Raw genomic sequence first — 17733 nt, forward strand, 5'->3', positions numbered from 1 at the left:
TCTGTTGCGAACTGTTCCGGGGCCGCCCGACCCCTTCACCATTAGATTCGAGAAAGGGAGATACTTGCATTTAGATAGCGCCTTGTCACACCGCCGAAAGGTCTCAAAGCGCTTGTGTGGGGTTTGGAAAAGAAACAGATTTTTCTCAGACTTTGCCAGCAAGAAGGCTGTTTAAAAATATGAGCCAGTGCCACTCTATCAGGCGGAGGGGAGGTACAGTATCACAATGTTGGGACTTTCCTGGACGAGACCGATCTAACCATCTCTCTGGGAGCAATCGATCACTGGTTATATATTTTGGGAGGACATGTAGAAATAGGATGTACCCAAGGTAAATTGTATCTGGTTTGTGTGGTTTTGTGTCTGCCAGGTGTATGAATATTCAGCCCCAGGTATGAAGTTACTAGAAGGGCAGGAAGGCGGTGAGTGACACGCCAGTCGAGTCCTTCATTGTATCTATCGAATCAAACCCAGGGCGGGTGATAACTTGCATTTATATAGCGCCTTCAAGATGGTAAAACATCCCAAGGTGCTTCACAGGAGCGCTCAGTGAAATCAACCCCCTTTCAGTGTTGCACAGTAGTACCTCTTAAACTCAGCCACTTCAATAGACCACAACTGGTGTATTGTGTCCAATTCTGGGCTCCACACTTTAGGACGGATGCGGAGATCTTGTCGAGGGTGCAGAAAAGATTTGCAAGAATCATTCCAGGGATGAGAGGTGATCTTATCGAAAGGTAGAAGATTATGAGGGGGCGTGACAAGGTGGATGCAGAGAGGATGTTTCCACTGATGGGGGAGACTAGAACTAGAGGGCATGATCTTAAAATAAGGGGCCGCCCATTTAAAACAGAGATGAGGAGGAATTTCTTCTCTCAGAGGGTTGTAAATCTGTGAAATTCGCTGCCTCAGAGAGCTGTGGAAGCTGGGACATTGAATATATTTAAGACAGAAATAGACAGTTTCTTAAACGATAAGGAGATAAGGGGTTATGGGGAGCGGGCAGGGAAGTGGACCTGAGTCCATGATCGGATCAGCCATGATCGTATTAAATGACGGAGCAGGCTCGAGGGGCCGTATGGCCTACTTCTGCTCCTATTTCTTATGTTCTTATGAGGGGCTTCAGTTATGTGGATAGACTGGAGAAGCTGGGGTTGTTTTCCTGAGAGCAGAGACGATTGAGAGGAGATTTGAGGGAGGTGTTCAAAATCAAGTGGGGTCTAGACAGAGTAGATAGAGAGAAACTGTTCCCATTGGTGGAAAGGGTCGCGAACCAGAGGACACAGACTTAGGGTGATTGGTAGACGATCCAAAGGCGACATGAGGGAAAAATCTTTTTTACGCAGCAAGTGATTAGGATCTGGAATGCACTGCCTGAAAGGGTGGTGGAGGCAGATTCAATCATATCTTTCAAAAGGGATTTGGATAAGGACCTGAAGGAAAAAAAATTGCAGGGCTATGGGGAAAGGGCGGGGGAGTGGGACTAGCTGAAGTGCTCTTGCAGAGAGCCGGCACGGGCTCGACGGGCCGTATGGACTCCTACTGTGCTGTAACCATTCTATGATTCTATGAATGGTAAGATTTTCGCCACCTGAGGTTGATCCAGGTATCTGCTATCTGCGCTGTTGCTAGTAGTTTACTAGTGTCTATGTGAGCGGGTGGCACCTGCCTTTGTGAGTCCAGTAAACCGCATGTTGTGAGTGCAAGGTGAAGTCTATCCTCTCACTGGTTGAAGTTTTTAACGCTGCCACTCCCTGTGACTGTCCACAGGTGAGCGGAATCTACACCGACTGCCGAATAAAGCTGGAGCTGCAGCAGGATGAGTTTCGCTGTTTGACGCAACTGAAGAAACCCAACAGCACGGATCTCTCGACAGGTGAGGACGGTGGCGTCGGTGTACCTTTTACTGCCCGTGTGGCACTGGAGGGGAGTCAGTCAATGTATTTATCGAATCAAACTCAGGGCGGGTGATAACTTTATATAGCACCCTCAATGTGGTAAAACGTCCCAAGGTGCTTCACAGGAGCGTTCAGTGATACCAAACCTCCTCAGTGTTGCTCATCTCAATCTCAGCACTCTGTCCCGAAACTGTAATAATGATCATAGAAAAATATTAGAGAGAGCGGGAACTACAGGTCAATGAATGAAGGAGAGCGTAAGCTTTAATAGAAATTAAAAGCAATTGCCAATAATAGAAAGACTTGCATTTCACAACCTCAGCATGTCCTAAAGCGCTTTACAGATAATGAAGTACTTTTGAAGTGTAGTCACTGTTGTTATGTAGGAAATATGCTTTGCTTTCTTGGTTGAGTTGAAATTTTATTGAAAACAAAGTAGGTGATTAACTGAGTCCTGCCGCTGAATAAAAAATCCAGTTGATAGACTTCTGTATTTTTAAATTTATGTTTATGACGATGCCAGTGATTGGCTCGGTTTACAGTCAAACACCCAACACAATCAATGACAGCTAGAAACATAGACACATAGAAAATAGGTGCAGGAGTAGGCCATTCGGCCCTTCGAGCCTGCACCACCATACAATAAGATCATGGCTGATCATTCATCTCAGTACCCCTTTCCTGCTTTCTCTCCATACCCCTTGATCCCTTTAGCCGTAAGTGCCATATCTAACTCCCTCTTGAATACATCCAATGAACTGGTATCAACAACTCTCTGCAGTAGGGAATTCCACAGGTTAACAACTCTCTGAGTGAAGAAGTTTCTCCTCATCTCAGTCCTAAATGGTTTACCCCTTATCCTAAGACTATGTCCCCTGGTTCTGGACTTCCCCAACATTGGGAACATGCTTCCTGCATCTAACCTGTCCAGTCTATCAGAATTTTACATGAGATCCCCTCTCATCCTTCTAAACTACAGCGAAACAGGCCCAGTCGATCCAGTCTCTCCTCATATGTCAGTCCTGCCATCCCAGGAATCAGTCTGGTGAACCTTCGCTGCACTCCCTCAATAGCAAAACGTCCTTCCTCAGATTAGGAGACCAAAACTGAACACAATATTCCTATACAACTGCAATAAGACCTCCCTGCTCCTATACTCAAATCCCCTAGCTATGAAGGCCAACATACCATTTGCCTTCTTCACTGCCTGCTGTACCTGCATGCCAACTTTCAATGACTGATGAACCATGACACCCAGGTCTTGTTGCACCTCCTTTTCTTAATCTGCCACCATTCAGATAATATTCTGCCTTCATGTTTTTGCCATCAAAGTGGATAACCTTACATTTATCCACATTATACTGCATTTGCCACGCGTTTGCCCACTCACCTAACCTGTCCAAGTCACCCTGCAGCCTTTTAGCGTCCTCCTCACAGCTCACACTGCCACCCAGCTTAGTGTCATCTGCAAACTTGGAGATATTACACTCAATTCTCTCATCCAAATCATTAATGTATATTGTAAAGAGCTGGGGTCCCAGCACTGAGCCCTGCAGCACCCCACTAGTCACTGCCTGCCATTCTGAAAAGGACCCGTTTATCCCGACTTTCTGCTTCCAGTCTGCCAACCAATTCTCTATCCACGTCAGTACATTACCCCAATACCATGTGCTTTAATTTTGCACACCAATCTCTTGTGTGGGACCTTGTCAAAAGCCTTTTGAAAGTCCAAATACACCACATCCATTGGTTCTCCTTTGTCCACTCTACTAGTTACATCCTCAAAAAATTCTAGAAGATTTGTCAAGCAGGATTTCCCTTTAACCAATAAGGGAATTAAGGGTTATGGGGAGCGGGCGGGTAAGTGGAGCTGAGTCCATGGCCAGATCAGCCATGATCTTTTTGAATGGCGAAGCAGCCTCGAGGGGCTAGATGGCCTACTCCTGTTCCTAATTCTTACGTTCTTATGTTTCATAAATCCATGCTGACTTGGACCGATCCTGTCACTGCTTTCCAAATGTGCTGCTATTTCATCTCTAATAATTGACTCCAACATTTTCCCCACTACTGATGTCAGGCTAACCGGTCTATAATTACCCGTTTTTTTCTCTCCCTCCTTTCTTAAAAAGTGGTGTTACATTAGCTAACCTCCAGTCCATAGGAATTGATCCAGAGTTGATAGACTGTTGGAATATGATTACCAATGCATCCACTATTTCTAGGGCTACTTACTTAAGTACTCTGGGATGCAGACTATCAGGCTCCGGGGATTTATCGGCCTTCAATCCCATCAATTTCCCTAACACAATTTCCCGCCTAATAAGGATTTCCTTCAGTTCCTCCTTCTCACTAGACCCTCGGTCCCCTAGTATTTCCGGAAAGTTATTTGTGTCTTCCTTTGTGAAGACAGAACTAAAGTACAGCCTCTGTCACAGGAGGGGAGGTGCATGCTGGCCATTCAGTGGGTAACCAGATGACCTGTTTTAGAGCACTCCTGCTCCTGCTGGCCCATGAGCAGTGCTCTAAAAAGTATTTACCTGAAAGTACCTACCTGCTGGATATGGCTGCTCCCGCCTGCCTTTAGCTGCTGCGTTTCCTGAGTCCTGGGATTAAATTCAAATGGCCACCAAGATTACTCGGCTGACCCCAAACCTGCCGCTAAACCGGAAATAGGCACGTTCACCAGCGGATTTTACATATTTGCCGATTTACCCCCCACCCACCCGAACCTCTCCAGCCCGATGTGGGGGGTGTAAAATTCCCCCCCCCCCGGACTATCTATAACTAGAATGGGGGGAGGGGGGGGATATTATTACATGATTACTGTCTGAACATTCTAAAACAGACAACCTTGAATAAAGCAGATAGCAATAGTAATGGATTTTAATCAGAGAGTGTGCTTCAACACACCCCAACCCGCAGTCAGGAGGTACTGATTTATACAGGGGACTAGAGACTACATTTTTAGCAGCAGGGTCTAGGCTGGTGTGATAAGTCGTCCCTTTCTGACAACCATAAGTAAAGTTGTTTTGTGCTGTATCAATCCATTTGCTAGTAAGCACGAGTTCACAGTGCAAATCAACCCATAATTTAGCAATTATTTGGCGAACAATTGGCAATCTTGTCCAGACAGGCCCAAATGAGAGTAGGTATCGGGGTCACGGCGATGGCACCAGGAGATTACAATGTTTCACCCAGTACAGATGGGAGCTGGAACTCAAGTCAAGCAAATAAATCAGTGAAATTAAAATCAAATAAAAACAAATGCATTTCTCGGAAGGGAGAAAAAAATTAGATTAATGTTTCGGGTAGAGACCTTTGATCAGAACTAGACAGGGAAAGCGCAGAGACTTCTATATATGACTGACTGAAACAAAGTGGAGGGAGGAGAGGGGAGGGGAACAATAGGTCAAGGTAAACTAAAAACAGCACAAACGGGAGTCAGCAGGTTTAATAGAATGGATTTTCTAAACAAATCAACTGAAAAGAGGAGTAAAATGCAAAGGTGACCTTAATCAAGCTAAAGGTTCTTTGCTAGTTATTTAACAACTGATTAATTTAAAGATTTTTGTTTCCATGAAGATTTGGAAAGACCAGAAGTAAAAGAGTCAATGAGGAATTGAGGGCAATTTTAACCTAACCCGCTCATCGGGAAACTGACAGGATCAGGAGCAGCACTGGTTTTGCACCTCACCTGATTGTACTGTCCATTAAGGAGTGTAATATTGGACGGGGTGTAAAACGGGCGTTCCACCCGATCCCGTGGGTTAGGTTAAAACTCGTCATCATCATCATAGGCAGTCCCTCGAAATCGAGGAATACTTGCTTCCACTCTAAAACTGAGTTCCCAGGTGAATGTACAGTCCAATACGGGAATGACAGTCACTGTCACAGGTGGGACAGACAGTCATTGAAGGAAAGGGTGTGTGGGGAGTCTGGTTTGCCGCACGCTCCTTCCGCTGTCTGCATGTTTTCTGCATGCTCTCGGCGATGAGACTCGAGGTGCTCAGCGCCCTCCCGGATGCTCTTCCTCCACTTCGGGCGGTGTTTGGCCAGGGATTCCCAGGTGTCGGTGGGGATGTTGCACTTTATCAAGGAGGCTTTGAGGGTGTCCTTGAAACGTTTCCTCTGCCCTCCTGGGGCTCGCTTGCCATGTAGGAATTCTGAGTAGAGCACTTGCTTTACCCCATTATGTCCCAAGACTGTTGCTACAATTTTTTTTTGATCCCCATGTATTTTCTGATGTGCAAGTAAAGAAATAGTAAATATTATTGATGTTATCTTACTGGCTTCCACTATGTTCTTGATGCAGTGATGTCATTTGAATGCCATCTCCTCTGGTAATAGTCGCAACCCTGCTGAGTGTGATGGATAATGCAGGGCCTTTAAACCCAATCGAACTGCAAGGACCACTGACCCGAAACGTTAACTCTGTTTCTCTCTCCACAGATGCTGCCTGACCTGCTGAGATTTCCAGCATTTTCTGTTTTTATTTCAGATTCCAGCATCCGCAGTATTTTGCTTTTACAAGGATGTACTGTCACTCTTCTGTTCTCGAGTTCTGCAAATCTTTATGGAATTTTTAAAAAATCATTAAATAAGACCATTTCAAATCCAATGTTAACATTGCTATTCTCTGATAATTTTATAAAGACAAATGTATGTTCTATTCTTTTAACAGGAGAAGAACCCACCTCTTTAAACATTAACAGGTTATTCCATTAATAAATGAAGTTGAACATCCCTCCTTTCCTTAAAATAAACCCCCAATGACCATCCCTTAAATTGTTTGAAGTTATTAACTGCTTGGGCCCACCCATTACATCCACATTCTCAGAAAGTCTGTAGTCTAATCAATTCTCCTGCCTCATGTTCTATTCTCCTGTACCACTGAGCATTCGGTGACACTTCCCCTCCTCTCCAGCAGGTCAGCTTTTGGAAATGGCTCCATTTTCAGTTGCCCGCTGTGTGTCCAATACGCTCTTAGCCTGAATGAACTACAAGCTCACACTTGAAAACGCTTTGTAAAGCATTCCTCCAAACCTGACTCCATCTGCCCAAGTCCAATTCCTACACCCTCCGAGAAGGTACAACTTACTTACCTGAGCAAGTAAGAAATGGTGTCCCGTTGGTACAGTGAGATCTTGTTACTTTGACTCCTACCAGTTCCTCTACCTCAGTGAGCTTCTACTAGTCAGAGGATTTTTTAACGCACTACTTCAGTACTTCTCGTATACATGTTGAAACTGACAGTTGGGCCACACACATGCATGATCTTAACATTTAGTTTGCTGTATATTTTGCATCAAATGGAATAAATTATACAGCACTACATAAATAATGGACATACACCAATTATACACTACTTCAGTTATACAGGGCATTGGTGAGGCCACACCTGGAGTACTGTGTACAGTTCTGGTCTCCTTACCTAAGGAAAGACATACTTGCCTTAGAGGGAGTGCAACAAAGGTTCACTAGACTGGTTCCTGGGATAAGGGGATTGCCCTATGAGGAGAGATTGTGCAAACTAGGCCTATTACCCTAGAGTTTAGAAGAATGAGAGCTGATCTAATTGAAACATATAACATTTTTAAGGGGCTTGACAGGGTTAATGCTGAGACAATGTTTCCTCTGGCTGGAGAATCTAGAACACAGGGTCACAGTCTCAGAATAAGGGCTCATTTAGGACTGAGATGAGCAGAAATTTCTTCACTCAAAGGGTTGTGAATCTTTGGAATTCTCTACCCCAGAGGGCTGTGGATGCTCAGTCGTTGAGTATATTCAAGACAGAGGTCGATAAATTTTAGGAACTAAGGGAATTAATCGATAGGGGGATAGTGCAAGGTGAGGATAGAAGGTCAGCCATGATCTTACTGAACGGTGGAGCAGCCTACTCCTGCTCCTATTTCTTATGTTCCTATGTTCAATCAAATGCTTCTGGGGGCTAAAAGCAGATTTTGAATCCGAAATGTGGCAACACCTCACACCTTTGATACTTGGCTGAGTTTCACCCCTCATAAAATCTCCCTCAGATTTGAAGGTCTATGAGCGGGTGCACATCTTTGCTAATAAACTGATTGCAGCAATATAACATCCTGGAACATACTGTGTGGACGCATCATACAGTAACTCAACCTGACATGTAACAGTTGCTGTTTTCATTTTTTTCCTTCATTTCATTGAACATTTCCCTGAAAAAACATTCCAATCCACAGCAGTTCATTCCCAGCACTACACACTGTATTCCTCAGTACACCAAGTCCTTGCCTGATGCTAAATCTGACTCCCAGCAACGAAGCAACTGAAGCAATTAAACTAGCTCCAGGCCCGTGCTGCTTTGACATTAGCCTGTTCAATATCCACAAATGACGACAGCGATGATGTGAATGCAGCTACCACAGTACCTAATAACATAGCGTGAGACAGTACAGTGACCATGGGAATTTTTTTGTAAAATATTACATTTATTTAACATAAGTGTCTGCAACACTATGCTGAGGCATTCTAACCTTTTACTTTAATTGCCATTAAGACGAGCCAAAGTTAACACTGAGCTTCTTGTTAGCTATAGTAGCCATGAGCCAGTGAAGCATTTCTTTAGGTACCAAGCATTAATAAGGCAAAGACTTTTTAAAGATGGTTATCCATTGGTTATCAGTGGTTATACATTGGTTATCAGTGGAAACAACTGGAAAGAAGTTAATAATAAAATATTGAATGTATTTAACAGCTGATATCTAAAATTGCGACAGTTGAGAATATAAGAACATAAGAAATAGGAGCAGGAGTAGGCCATTTGGCCCTTCGAGCCTGCTCCACCATTCAATAAGACCATGGCTGATCTTCTACCTCAACTCCACTTTCCTGCACTATCACCATATCCCTTGATTCCCTTAATATCGAAAAATCTATCGATCTCTGTCTTGAATATACTCAACGACTGAGCATCCACAGCCCTCACTGGTTTCGGGAGTTAGGAGCTAGACTAACTTCCCAGCGCCGTTCCCTGTAAATCTACAGCATACCAGTTGGAAATATGGAAACCCATTTTCCTTGCATGCACTCAGCAGTGACATTGTTAAGGGTACCATTGATACCAAGCTGTGGGAGAGCATTGCATTTACCATTGACTGTAGTCTACTGGTGTCAAAGCAAATATAGATATGTCTCTGATCCCAAGATGCTGGAGGTGGGGTATCAGATTAACTGAGAACATACTGGACAGTATTATGATAGAATCATTCCCTCAGCTAAATGGTATAGCTGTGGGATTTCAGCAACAAAAACAAATTATGCTATACAGTTGCACAAAAGTTTATTTTTCAATTTTGTTGCAATGCTTTTGCTTACAACACATTGGTATATATATTACGTAGCATACAGTATAATAATTATAATAATCTGCTCGATCCTTGCAGGCCTGCACAACAACAGTATGTTGCACTCATACAATCTACCATATGATGTTTGCCAGTATAACAACTGTGACTACACTTCAAAAGTAACTTACTGGCTGAAAAGTACTTTGAGATGTTGCTGAGGACATGATAAGGTTGTCCAGAAGTTCTTTCAGTCTGTCTTTAATTCTGTCCATCTCTTTCTTGCCTGTGAGTGAGCTTTGTACTGAGTGGCTGGGATTGTGAATGACATATGGCAGTTCTTGAGAGGGGCACTGAAAAGCTAATAGTTTTCAAGGTGTAGCTGTCCTGATAAGTTCCTATTTCCATTAAGATTGACTGTGGTGATTTATGACAACCTATTTGAGTGCAAATATGATGCCTTGCAAATTAAATCTGTATTTCCCCGATAGCTGTCCGAATTAAAGTATCTGCTGCAATGATCACGTTTAAAGGTCAGTTTGAAATGTCATTAGGCTTATGAGAATATATTTCTCAAATGAATAATTGCACATAAAAGTGTTCAACTATTCTATTATAAAAAAAGGTGCCTGGAATTTCTGTTGGCGGCGGGGAGGGGGGGTGGGGTGGGGTCCTCCCAATTTACTGCTGTAATGTAGATACATAGGAACAGGAGTAGGCCATTCAGCCCCTCGAGCCTGTTCTGCCATTCAATTATATAATGGCTCATCTTCATCTTAACTCCATCAAACTGCCTTGGTTCTGTAACTCTTAACAAAATTAACCAATCTCAGTTTTGAAATTGTCAATTGACCCCTAGCCTCAGCAGCTACCGTAGGGGAGAGAGTTCCAGATTTTCACTGCCCAACATCAGCGTAAGAGCGGCACAACCCCCTTGGAGAAATGGTGTGAACTGTTAGAAATTGCCACTGACACCGTGGGGTTGATATTAACAGCCCCCCGCGCGATGGTCGGGAGATGGTCATGGGGGCAGGGTGGGTTAACAATTAAAAATGGAGGAACGCGTCTCCAACCTGTGGGCCTGCTGCCATTTTCACAGTGCCGGGTTGCATTGCGTGCATGTGCCCGGCTCTTGGAGAGGCGGGGCACCTCGTTGTAATATTTAAATAGAACTGCTGCTGCATGGGTTTCCCAGGGCTCGGAGACAGGAGCAGCCAGCTCCAGCAGATTAATGCTTTTCAGAGCACTCTTTATGGGCCAGGAGGAAAAAGAGTGCTGCCCGTACCCCAGGCCCCTCCAGTTAGCCTTTGGCCTCTCTTTTGTCAATCGCAGCCTCTCCTTGCTGCTGCGACTGGCAATACCATCCTCCACCCCCAAACTTTCTCTCCCAACCCCCCCAGCCTCGTTATTGACAGGCTCTGAACCCCAACTCCAAGCCCCGATCCCAAGTCCTGATTTTTCCCTCCCTTTGCCAGGCTCTGACCATGCCCCCGCTCCCCCACCCCACCAACTCCCGATCTCTCCCGATGCAGCCTCCTGTAGCTGGCTTTCCCGCCTGGCAATCTCTGGGATATCCAGGTTAACCCCCCCACCCTCTGACTCTCCCCCCCCCCCACCCCACACCCGCCCCCGCACACCTCCGCACCCTCCCCACCTCCCCGTAAATATTAGGGCCTGATTCACTAGGGCTTCTGCCAAAGTCATGGCAGTGGATCCAGAGAACCCAGCGGATATTCTCCCCATGTTGTTCAGTTTTCCGAAAGGAATATAAGGTTCACATTGACAATTGGCATGTGGTTTGGAAATAGATATTAAATTTTTTATAGGATTTTTTTCTACTGTGAAAGGTCTGTTAGATCAGGATTTTTGGATTTACTTTCCTGCAGAGCAGGATCCCACTGTGAAACAGTCATCACTGGCTAAGCCGGATTTCTCGAACCATTGTTCCAACATGTGTTTGTCTGTGACTAATACAGCCCTGACTAAATACTCCAATGAACTAAGTTGACCAGTTCCAATAAGCACAAAACACTCACTGTTGTTGACACTCAGACTTCTCGATCAGTGATGTGGGTGTGGTGACTTGTAACCAGGCAGCAGATGTGACACAAATTTTGAATTCAGTTTTCTTTTTAGCTGTTGGAAAATTCAATTCTAATATTTTTTTGGCGGGTGTAATGTATGCACCTGTGAGTATGCTCACAGGTTTGTAGCGCTGTTGAGTTGTGAGTGGCTTAGCCAGTTATGTGATGTTCACAAGACTCAATAAAACCCCAGCCAGTTTGGTTCAGGGGATCCACAATGAGGCAGGTGGTTGTGAGCCTGGTGGATGAACTGGTAATGTGATTGTTAAACCTTTGCCAATAAACCAACTACTTCTCAATAGCAATGTGTTGCTATGAATTCTTAAGCAATGAACCCATGAAGCAATTACATTACAGTGGGGGATGAAATTTTATATCCATCAACATGAGGGATGTCAGTGTTGAGCTTTTTCCACTGTTTGCACTCAACTTCCAACTTACCGTCCGCCCGTTATACACCCTGCCCGATTTTCCTCGCAATTGAAGTTGGAAGCCATGGGAGTAACTGGCCAGACCTCTGATCCATTTGGGATGTGCACTCCAGAATCCATGTTATTATAGACTGGATATTCACTGAAGCGTTCTCTCTCAAAAGAGGATTCAGGGAAGATTGCCAACCCTCACGCATCCTGTTCAGTGCCTTCCTCAACAATGTGTTGAGTGGCATTGTAAGAGGTCGCCTTGAAGTGTGGGCATTTCTGAATGCACTGACTTCCGCAGAGGATGTTGGTCCTGAAAGTCTATGGGACCCTCCCAGTTTCCTGCTGTTGGAAATAGGAGGTGGGTGGGGTGGCTTGACCCATCCACCTCCACGGAGGTGTGGGGGGGGCCTGACCCATCCACCTCCATGGCACGAACCTGGTATTGCAGTACTTCCAGGAACGGTGCAGTGGCTCTCGGCCTTTTGGCTAAGAGCATTGGCGCAGAGTGATCCTTGATGTGTGCAAGGTGACCTCTGGTGTTTGTGATTTGACAAAGAATTGGAAAGATTGGCAACGAAAAATTTTAAATTTTTTTTTAAAAAACTATAGGGGGAGGCCGGCAGAAACCTCATGGAAATGGCATAACCGTCTAAAAATGGCCATTTGTGCCATTTCCCGGGGTTGTGCTGATCTCCGACAGGAGTTATAGTGGGAGACCGGCAGCGACCCAAGGAATTTCACGGCCATCGTGTTCTTAGTGCACTCGCCTGGAAATCTACTGTGCATCACTCACATCACTTTTGGTTTCTAAAAAATGTAAGTAGATTCCAAAATACTGGAATATACGTCAATTTCCCCCCCAAAATTTCCTGTAGACATGACACACACCCCTCCCCTTCCCCCTCGGAAATAATTGTACATTTTAGTGCTCAGTTCTCTCTTCAGAATTTGCTAAATCTACCACTGCAAACACCTTGGGGGAGGAATTCGGTCGGTTAGCACCCCTGGAAAGGGTCGGAACAGGGGCGCTAAAGGGGTCGGGGTCGCGAGCGCCGGCATTCGCGCCACTCGGCACATTCAGTTTGCCGGTGCCGGCGGCAATGAGCAGTATTTCCCAGGGGCGTCGCTGGCGGTCAAAGCTGGCAGTCAAAGCTGTCCTGGGACGCTAAGGGAAGGAATCATTGAAAAAAGTAAATGAAATTGATACGTCTTTGAATTTTCTGTGTGATTCACCTTTATTTGGGGGCAGTACTTTATCGGGAATGTTTTTGTGTTTTTTGTGCCGATTTTCTTTTGTTGCAGGGTGGCCTCTCTTAGTGCGCTCCGAGGCCAGCTCTTTAGCAATGGATTTTCAGTTGCTCACCCAGCCTGGCACCCTAAGAGAGGTGTAGAATGCCTCCCTTCGTGCTCCTTCCTGCTGCTCTCAGTCCACAGCAACTGAATGTTTTGCCTGCCGTCCCAAACCAATTTTCCGGCGCAAAATTTACCGACTCGTCGCCATTAGCGCCCCAAGTAGCCTCCAACCGATTTTCCACCACCTTGGCTTTCCCAGTATTACAATGGTGTGGAACTATCAACGCCTGCAATTTACGTTACTTAAGCTGTTTGCTTTCACATTATATTGGATAGACCGTTGGGTTTCATTCCCACAGAAAAACAAACTGAATTGCAAAATATGAGCCCCAAAATTCTGAAATCCCTTGTAATAAAAACAAAATTCAACATATTTAGTGACCCTAAAGCAGTGGCCTTTGTTACATGCCTATGTTCAGGACGGTTTTTGAGTTCAACGTTATTCTCTTTGAGTTTTCAGGTTTTTCGAAGCTTTCTGTTTTTGTGAGGTTTCTAGTTGGCATCTGCTGTGTGAAGAAATACTTCTTGATGTCTCTTTTAAACCTGCCATTCACGATCTTGAATGTATCTTTGTTTGCCCTGTTGAACTGGTGTATCCAGTGTTCCACTGAAAACTGACCCTTCAGATTATGCTTTGAGCTGTTGGCAGATATACAGAGTTCTTATCACCTGGCAGCATTAAATCAGAGTAACAGAGTGTTGAATATTCTTTTCAGCTTTCAGCACACACTCAGCATCATAGGCAGTCCCTCGACTCGAGGGTGACTTGCTTCCACGTCAAAAAGTTCACAGGTGTTTCAATGAAGGACCTAAAATTCCAGGTCCCGAACTAAATCTTGAAGGGTGGAAGATGCCTGTGCGTGGATTTTTTTAACATGTGGTGGCCGTTGCACACCAGGCACCACACGGGCTTGACAGAGCTAGGTCTTGGTTCAGTGGCAAGGATTACCCAAGATGACTGGAGAGCAAGACAATCTCTCGCTGCTCCCTCGCCCAGCACGTGCTGCTGCCTGGAGTGATAAGCACACACTAACGCCACAAACACTCACACACACCACAACCACCCACACGTCACAAATACACTACACACACCACATACCACAAACAGCCACACACCACAAATACACCACGAACACACACATACCGCAAACACCCACAAACACGCACACATACCGTAAACACCCACACGTCACAAATACACCACACACACACAGACACCACAAATACTCACATACACCACACACCACAAACACAACACATCACAAACACACCACACACACCACATACATACAGACACCACAAATACTCACACACACCACAAACACATACACATCACAAATACACCACACACATTACACATCACAAACACACACACACACACCACAAACAACAAACAAGCATTCTATACACACACCATAAATACATCCAAACACACACCTACCCCATACCAACACACACACACACACACACACACACATGTGTGCAGGAGGTGTCTCCAGCTGCAGCAACTCAAGCTCTGCATTTCGGGGTTTGAGCGGCGGTTGCGAGCTTGAGTTGTTGTTGGAGTCACTGCAGTGCATCCGCGAGACTGAGAATTTCGTGGATAGCATGTTTCAGGAGGTGGTCACCCCACAGCTTAAGAGTGTGCAGGCAGAGAGGCAGTGAGTGACCACCAGACAGAAGAGGAGGACTAGGCAGGTAGTGCAGGTGTCCCCCGAGTCCATCTCGCTCTGCAACCAATATTCTGTTCTGAATACTGGTGAGGGCAATGGTGCCTCTGGGAAATGCAGCCAGAGCCAAGACCATGGCACCAAGGGTGGCTCAGCTGCACATGGCGGGGGGAGGAAGAAGAATGGAAGAGCAATAGTAGTATGGGTTTTAATAGTCAGGGGAGCAGACAGGCATTTCTGTGGCTGCAGATGTGACTCCAGGATGGTATGTTGCCTCCCTGGTGCCAGGGTCAAGGATGTCACCAGGCGGCTGCAAGACATTCTAGGGGATGTAATGTCTGTAAGCTTGCAATGTTTGTAGCTCCACACTATGGATGTGGACGTATTGTGTACTGCAACTGCAGAGTTAATAATCAAACAGAACCAGGCAGATTCCGGAGGCTTCCAAGAGAGCTGCCTGCCATGTTGAGAGCTGCCTGCCATGTTTGGAGCTGTGTGTGCTGTGCTCTGTGAATATATCACATTTGACGACTGAGATGGGATTTTTCGGATGATTTAAAGCTTAAATTTTGTTGGGCAAGGATTCAGCCAGCTGACAGAGAGACTTTGGAAGTTTCTGTCTTTGGAAAAAAGCCACAAAATCCGAAGTAAAATACAGCACATGGTGTGAACACTAGAGATTAAAATGGCAGGTGTAATCGGACATTTGGGGGAATATAGACATGACCAGGAATGTTTTAAAGCATATGTGGATCGGCTAGAAATGTATTTCACTGCAAATAACATAGTCGAAGTTCCAGACAATGCAGTCCAGAACTGGGCTGTGTTGGAACGTAAGAGAGTGATCTTCTTATCGGAGGCAGGTCCGGCTTTGTATGACACTCTGGTAAATCTGCTTGTGCCTGACGAGCCAAAGGACACAATGCTTAAAGAGATTTTAACGAAGCTGGAGCAGCACTATAACCCCAAACCGTTAGAAATTGCTGAAAGCTATCGTTTCGGGATTCGGAATCAAAAGACTGATGAAATTATCTGTGATTACATTGTGGCATTAAAAAAGCTATTGATGCACTGTAATTTTGGAAATGTTCAAAACCGAGCATCACGGGATCGTTTAGTTTGTGGGGTGAAAAATGATGCGATCAGAAGGAAGTTATTGACGACGGATGACTTGACTTTTGAGATTGCTTGTCAGACAGCGAGGTCGATGGGCATGGCCAAACAATATTCCCGAGAATTAAATAATGATTACGGCCGTCGGTCAACCGAGGTAAATCATCTGCAGGTTCAAAGTAAAAGACGGTGGGGGCCTAAAGTCTCAGAAACTGGAAATTCTAACAGAGCGTCGAAGCCGTGTTATAGGTGCCTGGGACAACACATTGCTCAAAGTTGTCCATACGTGAAGGCAGAGTGTTTCTTCTGCAGGAAGACTGGGCATCTTGCGAAGGCATGCCGACTGAAGGGTAAACCAGCTTCCAAAGCTATGAGTCCAGTGTTCAAAGCTATGAGTCGAAATCCCAAGAGACTACATAGCATGGAAGAACAACAACAGGACGAGGAGATGTAAGAGTTACACTTCATCAGGAGTACGAGGTTAACGGACAGCGATTCAGAAAGCATCAAAATCCACATAGCTGTTGCGGGATTCAAGATACCAATGGAAATTGACACGGGTGCCTCCGTGAGTGTAGTACCGGAGTCACTGTACCTCGACAAATTGCGTGATTTCCAACTGGAGAAATCCAAGCTAGAGCTGCGAGGCTACTCGGGAGAGAAAATTCCTGTGGTAGGTTGTATCACCGTACCGGTGAAATATAAAGATCAATTTCAGAACTTGCCTCTAATAGTAGTGAAAGGAGACAATCCTGCCTTACTAGGAAGAAATTGGTTGAGCTCACTGAAGCTGGATTGGAGTAAGATTTTCTGTGTGGAAGCGAGATTTTCATCAACGGATGAGGTTATCAAGAAGTATCCGAAGGTGTTCTGCGAAACGGGCAGTCCGATCCAAGGCTTCAAGGCGAGTGTCAGGGTACAGAAGGACGCTAGATCGGTTTACTACAAGCCACGTTCCGTACCATATGCACTCAAGGAGAAAGTTGAGCAAGAACTCAAAAGACAAGAGACTAAGAATATTATTTGTAAGATAGATCGATGTAATTGGGCTACACCCATTGTTGTTGCACCTAAGTCCAATGGTAAGATAAGATTTGTGGTGATTATAAATTAACCATAAACCACAAGAGGTGATGAACCAGATTTTGCAAGGTATTGAAGGGGTAGTATGTTATTTGGATGACATACTAATTTCAGCACCAAATAGGCAAATTCATAATAACATATTGAATGAAGTCCTCAAATGGCTAGAGAAGCACAGAGTACGAGTGTCTGCTCATAAGTGTGAGTTATTTAAAAACTCAGTGGAGTACTTAGTGTACAGAGTAGACAAAGATGGTTTACATCCAACCATGGAAAAATTGGATGCAATTAGAAATGCACCCACTCCCAGGAATGTCACTGAACTTCGTTCATTCTTGGGTCTTTTGAACTATTATGGGAAGTTCCGACCAAATTTGGCTACAGTATTATATCCACTGAATGAACTTTTGAAAAAACAGGTCCATTGGAAATGGTCAAAAGAATGCGATTCAGCATTCAAGGAATGTAAAAGCAAATTGGTAGAGAGCACCATGTTAGTTCATTATGACATATCTAAGGAGATTAAGCTAGCATGTGATGCCTCTCCATATGGAATTGGGGCAGTGATCTCTCATATATCAAGTAGTGGGGAGGAGAGACCAATTGCTTTTGCATCACGCACTCTAAGTGCCAGCGAGAGTAATTATGCGCAAATTGAAAGGGAAACTTTGGCATTAATTTTTGGGGTCAAGAAGTTGCACTAATACTTGTATGGTTGTAAGTTTACCATCGTTACGGACCATAAGCCCCTAACAGCAATCCTCCACCCAAAGTCCCCAGTTCCAACA

The 17733-nt window shown here is 44.9% G+C and overlaps 1 protein-coding gene across 1 annotated transcript in view; it reads left to right on the top strand.

The window, feature by feature from the left end:
* Positions 1-17733, top strand: part of vipr2 (vasoactive intestinal peptide receptor 2) — a gene marked incomplete at its 5' end in the record, with an annotated part of 192328 nt that overhangs the window by 716 nt on the left and 173879 nt on the right. Inside the window, 1 exon segment of the mRNA XM_070880248.1 lies at positions 1771-1876. Coding sequence (XP_070736349.1) covers positions 1771-1876 — 106 coding nt within the window.

The sequence above is a fragment of the Pristiophorus japonicus genome, chromosome 5 (genome assembly GCF_044704955.1).
Source record: "Pristiophorus japonicus isolate sPriJap1 chromosome 5, sPriJap1.hap1, whole genome shotgun sequence".
Taxonomy (NCBI): Eukaryota; Metazoa; Chordata; class Chondrichthyes; family Pristiophoridae; genus Pristiophorus; species Pristiophorus japonicus.